The 13614-nt window shown below is 30.5% G+C and overlaps 1 protein-coding gene across 1 annotated transcript; it reads right to left on the bottom strand.

The window, feature by feature from the left end:
* Positions 1–2554: 2554 nt before the first annotated feature.
* Positions 2555–8580, bottom strand: LOC107897353 (NADP-dependent malic enzyme). The gene is made up of 20 exons (XM_016822788.2): positions 8266–8580; positions 7604–7887; positions 6982–7102; positions 6790–6864; positions 6229–6380; positions 6019–6124; positions 5867–5932; positions 5574–5669; positions 5407–5478; positions 5232–5315; positions 5051–5149; positions 4422–4469; positions 4264–4317; positions 4077–4175; positions 3884–3973; positions 3723–3800; positions 3499–3573; positions 3322–3412; positions 3047–3175; positions 2555–2953 (listed from the first exon to the last, which is right to left on the bottom strand). Exons 1-20 carry the CDS (start codon positions 8293–8295, stop codon positions 2865–2867), a joined length of 1938 nt encoding a protein of 645 aa, XP_016678277.1. The 5' UTR covers positions 8296–8580; the 3' UTR covers positions 2555–2864.
* Positions 8581–13614: the final 5034 nt, after the last annotated feature.

The raw sequence follows: 13614 nt of genomic DNA on the forward strand, positions 1-13614 counted from the left end.
ATTCTTAATATGCATTTTTAGTAATTATTAATTATTTTTTAATTTTTTAAATATATGCTAACGTGACATGTCACATCAACTATATTACACGCGGCATATCACATATCAACTTTTGATTAGTTCCATCAGCCTATCAATAATTTTTAACGATCAAATTGAATAACATTAACTCTCGTTAAGAGAAGAGTGTCACTTAATTTTTTGGGAGAGATTAAAGGGTCAATAGAGTTATTTAAAAAAAAAAATCAAGCAATTATTTTACTTGCTAGATATATTGGTCCCAAACAAATCATTTCAATTTTTTTTAAAAAAAATGAAAAATAAAAATAAAGTATAATAACAAAACAAAAGAAATTACCATTATCGAGTAAATAAATTTTTTATTTTAAATTTTTAGATATTTCTTTATTTTATTTAATTACTAAACTATTGGTTGCTTTTTATTTATTTTTTTCTTACTCTTAAAATGTTATTTTAGTTTTTAATTATATTTCAAAATTAATTGATTTATACTATAAGTTAGAGTAGTAACCATTTAATCAGGCCATGTTTGATAAAGTGTTGAAAAAAATTAATCAACTAAAAATTAATACTTTTAACAACTTAATTTTTTAAATATATTTGATAACCTACAATAAAAACTAATAGATACAATTTTTTCTACAAAAGAGAAAAAAAATGATAAATAGATAAGACCTACTTTATTATTTAATAGAGAATGAATTCAATTATTTTTATTTTATTTTATTTAAAAATATCAGACCAAATAAATTTTATGACTTAAATCCAATGCTTAATTTTGCAATACTTATTATTTTCAACCTTTTTCATTGAAAAATTTTACCCTTTGAATTTTATTTGGTACACGATTACATAAATTTTTAGATTTAAAATGTTATTTATTTTTAATTAAATAATGTGATTTATTTGTGATATTAAATGGACTTAATCATCTTAATTTTACTAAAAAAAAAATCACAAAGCTAATAAATATTTGAATTATTATTTGGTACAAGAATTTTATTTTGAAAAATTTTTTAAATCTAAAAACTAGTTTAAAAGTAGCCATGTGTTTCATTTATATATTTTTATTTTTTAAAATATTAATTAAAGACACTTGTTAATTTATTAATGGGCTTGTGAAGTTAAAAAAATAGGTTTAATATAATATTTGATATTTGAACTTGACATTTTTTTTCTAATTTGGTAGCTAAATTTTTTTTAGCCCAATTTAATACCTGAATTTGACACTTTTTCTTTTTAAATTTGGTATCTAAATTTTTTTGGCCTAATTTGATACTTTTTTTGTTAGGTTTAATTTAATACCTAAATTTATTAGGTAAAACACTAAATAAAATGGGCACTAAGAAAAAAAATTATTACTTTTACTAAAAAATCATAATACCACATAGCTAATAAATAAAAAGGGCAGTTTGGTACTTAGCAAAAATAATAATAATAATAATAACTATGAATTCCTTGTCCAAAGAGAAGGTTTTTGTCCCTTTCGCTTAATAGGGAAACACAAATATTAGTTTTAATATTAATTTTATATGTATATATTATTATTAATTTTTAATTTTTGTTGAGAATTAAATAAGTTGAATCCAAAGTCGACGATATGATGAATTCGACCACTGGGTATTACAAATCAATTTGGTATTTGGATAATTGAAGCCGAAGACTATTTGACCACCTAAGGAATGCCATGTGGTAAATCCCTAAACTTCATTTAAAATTTCATTTATGTCATTAACCTTTTAAAACTTACAATATCGTCACTAACATTTTTAGGTTGTTACTCCACCGTTTTTTGTTTTTACTTAAGTAACGTGAATACCATGTGGCACATTAAGTGTCACCTATTGCACACTTGGGTGATCTCCATTGAACCTTCCCTCTTAATCTTCTACCATAATCAACACACCCTGCCCATCTTTCACCAAAAACCTTAAGCCACCACACCACCTCTTTTGCATCCATTACTAGCAACTTTCAAACCCCATGAATAGAGATAACCGAGATCATAAGGGAGACTAACTTGGTTTACATGAGAGTCTTGGATTTAGTTTTACCTTGGACAATCTGTAACCATTTCTACTTGATAGAATCTTTAGAATAGGAGAATCATTGTGATAGTCAGCCAAATAACTCGAGAGGCATACAGCACCAATTTGACCCTGTGCCTATCGAAGTAATATTGAGGAAACATTTGAGACAACTTTTCTTCCACGTACTTGTACAGAATTTTTCTTCCATTGCGACTTTAATGAAGACCATAAAATAAGAAGGTTTTAAATGGGAACATTAACACTTTGCAATGCACCTATTTTGTGTTTACCAATTTTGACAAAACATTTGAGATAGAATGTGAGCTTTGTGCATTGGTTTTAAATGGGAATAGACACCTTTTTCATATATAAAAAAATGTTTGGCCTCTTAAGGCTTAATAGGCCAAATATTTTACATATACATATTTCCCTTGGTTTCTGCGTTAAAAGCTTAAAGAAAAAGACTTGAGTAGATGAGAAATAAAGGGCAAGCAAACTCGCACTGATTCTGACACCTTTCAAGTTTCTATTTCATGTAATGTGAAACATTTTCCAGTCCATAACCACATTTTTTTTCAAAAAAAAAAAAATGCTACTTTTGACTTCATTTGATCTAACTACACCACCCACCATTCACCTTCTTACCCACCAAGTACCTTACAAGACAGCAAAGATGAACACGAGGAACAAAACTTCAAGAATGACAAAGATATCAAACAAAAAAGACCAAATACAAGACTTCAAGGAATGGTTAAACTGGGCTTCCTTTTTTTAATAAATAATATGATAAAAGTAGAGGCGTTCTAACTACCTTCACCGGTAGCTTTGGTAGGCAGGATTGTACATGCAGTGCTCAGCATACTTCACAAGATCCTTGGGCTGAGGCTGCCGAGTAGCCAAACCTATGGTACAATGGGATAATTATATCAAAGATTAGATAAGATGGAGTTGCATGTTGTCTCATGTTATTGATACGATATAAGATAGAATTTTACCCAGTTCATATGCTTTAGCTGCAACACTGGCTGCAATATGGGCTGAAATCTTTCTGATATTTCTAAATGGTGGGTAAATGAGTCCCTTGTCAAAGTTCTCCTGTGTCACCTGTGCAGCCAAAGCCTCCGCTGCGCTCACAAATGAAGAAGAGGTTTAACAACTTGCAAAAGAACCTAGTCGGCACCACTTTAAACCACCAGATACAAAACAAAATCTGCATGGCTTTAACGGTGATAGCTCGGTTATCCAAAGCATAAGTTAAATGTGAACTTACAGGCTGCCAGAAGCATATCATCATGAACACGAATTGCACCAGACATAATTAAACCCAGACCGAGGCCAGGGAAGATGTATGCATTATTTGCCTGTAGGAGAGAAGTATAACAACTTAAATTAGCCCTCAAATGCAAGATATTACCAAATATGGAGGTCAAACTACTTTATTTACAACCTGCCCAGGAACGAAAACCCTTCCCTTGTATTCTACAGGATCAAATGGGCTTCCACTGGCAAAAATGGCTCGGCCCTGTGAGTGAACAGAAAAGGGAAGAACCATCGTGTGTTACATTGTTAATTGTCATACAAAAGTTTGAATAATATATTTCAGAAACGCTGAAATAACTAAATAGGTTAACTGTTGAGAAATGAGATATAAAAGCTGCATGACTCAATTACCTGACTCCATGTATATGCGTCTTCAGCAGTACATTCAGATTGTGAAGTTGGATTAGAAAGGGAGAATATAATAGGTTTCTGCAAGCAGTCAAATATATAAGGGATGAGTTTGGTTTCATTGTTTCACTTATTTATAAAGAAAATTTTTAGAGATACAGTACTTCATTCAACGCAGCCATTGCCTCAACCACTTCTTTAGTAAATGTCCTTCCTACTCCTGATGTTCCAATCAGCACTGTTGGTTTGATTCCCTGTTAAAATAAGACAAAAGAACAAAGAGTCTAAGAAACACTTGTTTTTTTTCTTTTGGTGAGAGTTGAGTGAGCAAAGGAAGACAAAAGAGAGATTTCAGACATTAACAGCATCGACAAGTTTCTTGATTGGTTCATGATCGTGAGCCCAGGGCTTTTTGAAATGCTGAAGTGAGTCAATACGAGATTTAACAATCAATCCCTGCAAAAAGAGCAAAATGTATACAACATTTAGCCACTAGAATGAACTATCTGCTTTGTATGAAACAGCTAGATTAGATTTTTCCTACCTTGGAGTCCACAAGCGAAATCTTCTTGCGAGCTTCTTCAAGTGGCATGTTTGTCTGCATGTACAATCAAGTATTATTTCCAATGGCTTCATGACAAGATGTACATCTACTATAAAACATAGCATAAAAACTATGATGATTGATTCTAAAAGTAAAACCTGTTTTGAAATTTCAAGAGCTATAAGTTCTGCGATGCCAGTGCCAGCCTGTAGATCACCAAATACAAAGTCAGATACGGCAATAAAATGGCAATGCAAATAGTATAAAAAAAAAAGAGAGAGGCCAATAAGAGAAACTTAAATGGAAACTACAATTCCACTAGATGCAATATACTCTTTAAATAGAGACAGAAATATTTTCACCTTCAACAATTAAGGTTGTAATGGTATTAAACAGAAAGGGTTTGAGAGATGTCCCTGTCCTTCAACTGTTTGAATATAAAAGAAGAGGAAGGGAATATAATCGAACTATTACAGCAAAACTGAAGGAACTTAATAGTAAGTACATAAGAATTTCGATGTCAAATTATAGGAGAGAACACTCAATGTCTTTAACTCAATGTTTTTCTCTTTATTATCCAACTCCGAGCAGGATAATGTTTATCCATTTCACTTCTGTTGTTCACTCTTGTCTTAGCTATGCTAATTGTCACCAGATGGGCATGTCTTGCAGGACAAAAACTTGTCCATCTTTTTCTCTTTTCCCTATTAACTAAATGAAAATTACCATGATTGCTCCTGTCATTATAATGAACCAAGACTTTCAACAAGTTATAATAACAGCTCACCTCTCCAGCACCAAGGAATAAAAATCTATGATCAGCCAAGGTTCCACCGACTACTTTTAGTGCAGCAACAAGCCCTGCAAGGACCACAGATGCTGTTCCCTGCAAAAGGGGTAATTTTCCCAGATCATAAATGAGATGTTTAAGCCTAATTGATTTAAGAAAATTAAGATTAAATGGTAACCTGAATATCATCATTGAAAACCAGATGAGTTGTGCCATATTTAGCAAGCAAATCGAAGGCATTGTGGTTTGCAAAATCTTCAAACTGCAAAAACCGTTTAAGATTCAGAAATATAAACAAACATATCATATATTCCAGCCAATATTCCATTCATATCTCGCTCGAGTTAACTTACCTGAATGAGAACTTTTTCCCCATAGTTCTGCTTGACTGCATTCATGAATTCGTGCATAAGTTCGGCATATTCCTAGAGTCAAGAAGAACAGAACCTTTTAGTATTAAAAACAAAATCTGATTGCCTTCATAACTAAAGCAAAACAAGTGTACTATAAGATTACGTGCCTGCCCAGTAGCTCTCCTTCGCCTAAGCCCTATATAAAATTCATCATTCAACAATTGCTCATTGTTTGTACCCACATCAATGGTTACAGGCAAGCACTGCAAACAGCAGCTGATGTATCAGCCATAGCATGAGGGAAAATATTGCCAAACATGGTTAACAGTAAGATACAGATCATTATGAGGCTTGTCCGGATTCATAACCTCTTAATAAAAGCAATATGCAAAGGAGCCTTCCATCAGTCCTTTAGTAATAAAGCAAAGGGTAGTAAATACTCATCATTACATATACTTACAGCAGAAGGACGAACTCCTCCTAGTGCAGTGTATAAAGAGAGCTTCCCTATAGGAATTCCCATTCCCTGAAAATATAAATTACCATTAACAAGTCAATAACACATGTGAGAGACAGAGGCAGTTATCATTAGATGTCTCCGAGTATTTATACCTGACAGCCAAGGTCCCCTAGACCCAAAATCCTTTCCCCATCAGTGACGACGATGACTTGAATATCCCTCTGAGGCCAATTTCTCAGAACTTCATGAATCTTCCCCCTGCAAAGGACACAAATCAGTGTAATACAACGGGAAAGAAGCTCAAATTCAAGAATCCAATGCCAGCTATAATCTGAGGAACCAATTCTCTATGTGAAACGTACTTTTCTTTCAAACTGATAAAAAGACCCTGAGGGCGCCTGAAGATGCTCCCATATTTCTGACAAGCTTCACCAACAGTTGGGGTATAGACAACAGGCAGTAACTCCTCAACATTGTCGATCAGAAGTTTGTAGAACAGCCTTTCATTTAACTCCTGAAAATGGAAGTGAAACCGAAATCAATTCAAAAGTGTTAAAGTCATTAACAGCAATTGATAAAAGCATAAAGTATTATTTCTTTCTGAGTACGATAGTCCGAATAAAAATTTTTAGAAACACTTAAAACAGAATAAGATTCGGAACTAATGGCAAGGAGGAAGTAAAGATTGTGAAATTAAATAGAGAAAATAAAAATCATAATTTCAAATTTACATAAACTCACAATAATAGGAGGAAACATAATAGCACCAAGCTACACAAATTGAAACATATTGTTAATATAATACGATGAACTAAAGAGAAATAAAATCATGCCATCGGATGCAGCTACATATTTGACATTCAAGAAACATGCAGCAATAATTCCAGCCAGAAACCACCTACGACTTTAGAGCAAACGGTTACCTGCAAATCCATCATGGCCATGTACTTCTGCAGAGGAACTTGATACTGGCGGATACTACACATCATTTTCTTCACCTGGTGAGTAGTGGTAAAATAGTTCATTAAAAACATAGCAAGGATTAAGTAAAATGAACAGAATTCACTGAATGATTCAAGTGAAGTCAAAAAAGATGTACAAAGAGCGTAGATAACCTGAAGTTCTTGGGAAATAACTGTGGGGGGAAGAAGACCACGCAAGTAATAAGAATCTCTTTCTTTCTCATTAAAGGCGAGTCCTTTGTTGTGGTGAGGATCTCGCAACAACGAATACCCACTGCAGTGCATGAAGAAGAGCTTAGTCTTTGAAAGTCTAATTAATTGGATTTTTGAAATTAGAGTAGTTCAATAAACGTATCATTTATTTCCTAGGAATTTCAATCATATCTAACAACCAACACAAAGACAAAACAACAAATCAAAGATCTGAATTGGTAAAATTATTGTTGGCCACAACATCATGATCTAACATTCAATACAAAACAAAGAGTTCACAACAAGCACATCAAAAGGAAAACCATGAACTTAAACACAAAGAAGAACACCAGAAAATAAAATAAGACCCAACACTTCGAAGATCACCTTCGTATTTAAATGTTAAGACAAAAAAGAATGATTCTAGATCTGTCAAACATATATGAAAAATCTCAAAAACCATCATGTCATACCCAGAAAAAAGAAAGCTCATAATAGAGGTGGGAAAAGCCAAAAAAATAAATAAATAAATAAATATTACACGAGAAAGATATTAGTGAAAAGGAAAGTAACAGAATGTTACCTGGCAACAGAGAGAGACCAAGGGGTGACAAGTTGATCGTCGGTGGCGGCGGCGTCATAGTAGAGGTCGCGGTCTTCGCCGGTAACAGTAGGATTGGGGTCCACATCAGCAACAGAAGAAGTGCCATCTTCTTTTATTTCTTTCAATGAGTTGTTGTTTTCAATCAAAACGCTGCTGTTTCGATCCCTGTTGGGGCCTAAAGCTGTGACTTTGACTGAAGCTGGTGGCAGCTTCTTCAGCTTGTATGAGAAAGGGCTTGATGACCCAGAAATGCCAGTGTTATTCTGTTCCCCCCCCCCAAAAAAAAACAAAAAAAGGTCAGTAACGAAATCAAATAAAAAGCAGAACAGACTTTTTATATATATATATATTTGTGGTAAATCTGAGATCTTTAATGTCATAAAAGAAAGCCTTAGATGTTGAATATCTTTCAAAGATGTGCAAAACCAGATAGGAGGGAGGAAAAAGGAAATTTTTATTACAGTACAAGCGCTACAAAGGAAAGACCCTGAAAAAGGTAAACTCATGTGATTTTCAAACTAGAAAAATACCAGCGAAAAAAAAAAGAAACATGAGTTAGAGATATAATAATGATTAAGGTTTAGAAATAAATTATAGGAAATGGGTAGTGAAAATGAAGAATGGGTTGATTAAGAAATTACCAGAAAACAGCTTCTGTGCAAGGAAATCATGGTGAGAGAAAAATGTGGGAAGACAAAAGTCTAGAGCTTTTGTTAGTGGAAATCTCTCAATAGAAACAAGCAAAGCAAAGAAAGGAAAGATGGAAAGGAAGAGCGTTTAGAGAGAAAGGAGATGGGTTATATAAAGCTTCCCTTTCCCTTCCTTTTCCCTTCCCTTGCTCTGCTTTCTCTCTCTACCCGCTGATTTTGTATCTATGAGGAAGAGAAGGAGGAATCGTAAAAAACGTGTCCGGTTTTTATCCTTCTCTGCTACCCTCAGCAGACTTTTGGTGACTGCAAATGACAAGTGGGTAGCTGAGTTTGTCCCTCTATTACGAAAGTGCCACCACCGTCCCCTCAAGTGGGACCTACAAAAAGTGTGGGTCCCAACCCAAGCCAACTTCCTGCGAACCTTGTTTAATTGCTGTATGTTTTAGGTGTGTTGAATTTATGAGTTCGGGTTTGGGTTTTCTGAACAACCAGACACTGGTTGCTTGATTGGTCGTCAACTTGTAACAAAATAAAAATCATAATAATAACAAAATAATTCTTTCTTTTTTTTTTAAGTATTCTTTTGTTTCGGGAGTCGGAATTTTTTCTTAAAAAAAAAGAACTATATAATTATGAGGAGAAATTTTGAGATAAAATTAATGAGGATCTGCTTCGAAATATTCTGCATTAGTACATTGAAAACAATTTTTAATCTAGTTTTGCTGCCGTTAGATTAAGAATTCTTCGAGATTTATAGTGAGATTTGTCATGTTATGATGGTTGAAACATATTTAAAAAGCGCAGGATTCGTTTCATCAAATTTTATGGCCAAGAAAGAGTCTGAGAATGTCTTCTTCATGCAATTGTGTGTGGCAATTTTTCATGTCAATTCCAAGATTTTCGGGAATGTCGTCTTCATGAAATCTTGTCGTCTGTTTATATACGTATTTCTTTTCCTTTTTCTTACCAGTATTTCAATGTTATTGAAATGAAACAGATTAAACATACATATCTAGATTATCTATATTTTGTTATCATGTTTTTAAAATGTGATATTCATTTTAATATATTTGTGTATTTATTTATATTTAATTATAAAAATAACATTAATAAAATATAAATTTAGGAAAGCAGCAGCAGGCATGAGGACAAAGTAAAGTGTAGGGGAGATTTAGGAAAGCAGACATAGTGAGCTCCTCCTCCTCCTTCATTCCCTTTGGTAAAACAAAAATAAAGACATTGGGAGGAAGAAGAAGCCAACTTTCTGAACCACTGTAACATGACAGCCATTTGATTTTTAGTTTCTGGTTCTGGGCCATTTTGTCTGTCGGTTTCTTTATTTCATGTGGCTGATCACTTTTGTCTGACGTGGCTTTTCTAGAGCTAGTTAATTTTTATTTTGAAATGTGTTTTTCAAATTTGCTTTTAAGGAAAATTATTTTTAAAAAGTGTGATAAAAAAATACGAAAAAAAGTGATTCGTTAATTTTTAATAATTTATGTTATTATTAAATATTGTTGTTGAAAGGTTAAAATATTTTTTTTATATTTTTCATGCTATTTTATAGTTTATATTCAAGATTCATAATTAATATAAATTATTTATAAAATTAACAATAAAGTATTTTTAAAGCTTAAATATAATAATAAAATCACTAATTTTGCAAAATGGTAAATTATTTAATCAATAAAACCAAGTAATTTGGTGTTATGAAAACCAAGTAACTGAGAGATCATCACGCATCATGATTTCATATAATAAAACCAAGTGCTTTGCTGTTTTTATTAATTATATGACTCGGAAATTTCTTTATATCATCCCACGTGCTCTGCATTTTACCTTTACAATATTCTATATATTATATAAAAAGAGAGAGGAGATTTTAGGAATTAACAAAATATTTTAGGTAGTATAAAAATAAATAAATATAATTTAGGTATTAAAATTATGAGTGTTCATAGTTCGGTTAAAATTGAATTAATTAATCGAATTAATTTATTTCGGTTAATTGGTTGATGACTAAATTTAATTAGGTTAAAGGTTAGTTAATGATTTTTTTAAAATTTTGATTATCAGTTAATTTAATTTAAAATCGAATAATTAATTGAATTAAATAATATATAATATATTTTTTATATTAGTAATGTATTTTTAACTATTATTCTTTATATTAATCAAAATAAATAATATATATTATAATTTTTTGAACTATTAAAGAAAAATGAACATTAGTAATGTATTTTTTATATGTTTATACTTGTTTTAATCAAAAGATAAAAACATATAAATTTTACGGTTAAATGACCGAATTAATTGAAATATTTCGATTTAGTTAATGTATTTGAAAAAAAAATTTGATTCAGTCAACAGTTAAAGATTTTTACATTTCAAGTAATTGGTTAGGTTAAAAATCGAGCCGCCTGTTTGAACACCCCTAATTAGAACTTAATTAGTTTATAAAATTTAAATTTTATTACATTTTAGTTTTTTTATTTAATGTCAATCTTTATCTATATATTATATAAAACCTTAAAGGAGTCTTTAGAAATTAATAGAGGCAATTTTGAAAAATGATAAACAATACTAATTTATTTTATTAAAAGTAATTTTACTTATACAAAAAATTAATTTATTAAAAGTTAAAAGTTTAACAAGTATTCTTTCAGAAAAAAAATAATTACATCAATTATAATTTAAAATATAATAAAATTTGGTAAAATTTTAAGAAAAATTTATGTTTTTTATAGTGCTTTAATTATCTTTTAATTTTAAATGAGTTGAAATTTAATATTTCAATATTAAAGTTTATTAATTCTTTTACCTAAAATTTATTTTTTATATAAAGATAAAATTTATAATAAAAATAGAATTAATCTTTATTTCAATCATTTTATTTTAGATTTCAAATAGATTTCAATCTGACTGAATAATGATTTTTTAATAAAATATTGGATAATAAATTAATTTACTATAGTTTTTGGAAAAATGAAAAAACTTTAAATATTTCAATATAAATAACTATTACTCCTATTTAACTATCCATGCACTTAAAAAAAAACTATTCATGCACACCCATAATATATAAAGTGGGATTTTAAATATTTAATTATAAAGTAAAATGCAAAAGATTATAGCAATTTAAACATGAAATAAGTAATAAGTGTCGATTGAATCTTAGTTTAATTGGTATAACTATTATTGTCAATATAGGAGGATGTATGTTTGAGTGCATTGAATTACATTATCTTCCTATTTATGAATTAGAGCGGAACTATTTATGAAATAAAATGCAAAAGATTATAGCTATTTAAACAAGAAATAAGTAATAAGTGTCGATTGAGTCTTGATTTAATTGGTTTGACTATTATTATTAATATAGGAGGACGTATGTTTGAGTGCATTGAAATATATTTTTTTCTATTTATGAATTAGAAAGGAAGTATAAATAATTGTAAATATTATGTGAAAAAGAAACATACATTCCGCAACACAGATCATACCTGTAATATAATATAAAGCTGGATTGGCTTCTCACGTTCTTTTTATTGTACTAATCATCATCTCTTAGATTCAATCTGAAATTCCAATGAAGCGTGGGCAGTTGAGAATGGATTAATGGAAATCGAACCAGAAATTGTATTAGTCCTAACTCCTAAGGCCATTTATATTACACGTAATAAAGTGGTGAATTTGATCATAACCAATTATATCATTTTGTTTTCCTCACCCCTTGTTTCTTTCTTGGTTACATAAAAAGATGGGAAAAAACTAACAGACAAGTGTGTAGGGTTGGTGGCATAGCAATGCCATGTGGTAATTGCATTTAATGGTAGTTGAGGTTTTGGTGTTAGATGACATCCGCCTACATCCCATTATAAAAAATTCTTATTTTACGCGTCTAAAATAATTATTTTGGTCGACGGATGAACGAATAAAACAGTTAAAAAATTAGTATAATAATAAATTTAGTATTCAATTTTTATATATTAAATTAAATTAATTATAATTTTAAAAAATTAACTTTCAAAATTTATAAATAATGTCAATTTGATCTTAATTCTAAAAATTTTAAAATATATATATAAAATCATAATATAGTATATTAATGTTAATAATAATATTAATCTAAATAAATTAAAAATCATCTCTCCCCCCTCCCTCTGACCTTTGGTTCTTTAGAATACAACACTCTATCTTAGAGCAATGGGCTCCTTAACTATGTTACACTGTGTCTGAAGAAATGTTCCTCAACTTTGCTAAAGATTAAAAGAAACCCAGAAAAAGTGAATATTTTTTCAAAAGATTTGGTATAAGTAGATATTTTCCATCAAAACACAAGAGGGTTTGAATATAGAAGCACTTACGCTATCAAAAACTCACCCCGAAACAGATTACGCACAAAATCAATCTCGATACCTGTAACCATTTGTATTGTTTTAAGCAAGCCCTGCTGTTAAGGGAATGAAATCCATTGACAAGATGAAAAATAAGTTAGCTGAACGTAACACAAAAAACAATAGGCCGTAGGAACTGCTTTTTCTAATTAATTGATATTCTCCAAGGTAACACACAAAAACAAAAACAAAGGACATTCCATAGCTTTTCGACCTGCAGGTTTTGCCCTAAATGAAAATCTAATCGGTAAAGATTTTAGTATCCTCTTAAGTAAGGTATCGATTATAAAATTTGTTAATGAAAAGTCTCTATTTAAATTTTGGATTTAATTGGTTACTCATAGGAAAACGTCTGTTTTCTTTGAATCCAGTTAAGACTAGGCAGGCTATCCAATCCTTTATAATAGTCCACGGAAAGGTGAAATTTGGTTGTCCTACCTTTTAACACACTATTTTTTTGACCCAATGGAGTTATAGTGGAATATTTGACGGAGTATGTTAGCATGTATATGATATACAAGGGGCAATGTATATTTTAGCTTCCTAATTTGTATTTTGTTAGTAGTTAATTTATATAAAGTATTATTTTTAAATTATTTTAAGGGTAAATTATAAAAATAGTTATTTTTGTTTTCCTCAAATTACATTTTAGTCACTTATGTTTGAAATATTATGTTTTAGTCACTTACGTTATCGTTTTGTTACGAAGTAGTCATTCTGCCGTTAAGCTCCATTATCTCCCAACGGCAATTCTACATGACAATCGAAATGGATTTTGAATGCCAACTTGGATGTCCAATTGGGATGAGAATAGTTTTCAATCAAAATGGAAAAGAAAACTAAAAGAAAAAGGAGATGAATGGTTTTTCTTTTCCAGATCAAGGTGTAATTAATTTAAAATTTTTAATTAATTAAATTTATTTAATTAAAAATATATTCTCGTCTC

Source organism: Gossypium hirsutum, chromosome A10, assembly GCF_007990345.1.
Source record: "Gossypium hirsutum isolate 1008001.06 chromosome A10, Gossypium_hirsutum_v2.1, whole genome shotgun sequence".
Taxonomy (NCBI): domain Eukaryota; kingdom Viridiplantae; phylum Streptophyta; class Magnoliopsida; order Malvales; family Malvaceae; genus Gossypium; species Gossypium hirsutum.

Bases quoted from the DNA above. Each gene is read 5' to 3' on its own strand.
- LOC107897353 (XM_016822788.2), bottom strand. From the start codon at position 8,295: ATGATTTCCTTGCACAGAAGCTGTTTTCTG. The intron at 5,150-5,231 runs GTTACCATTTAA...CCCCTTTTGCAG, and splicing joins TTTTCAATGATGATATTCAG to GGAACAGCATCTGTGGTCCT. The intron at 3,413-3,498 runs GTTGTAAATAAA...TCTCTCCTACAG, and splicing joins GGGTTTTCGTTCCTGGGCAG to GCAAATAATGCATACATCTT.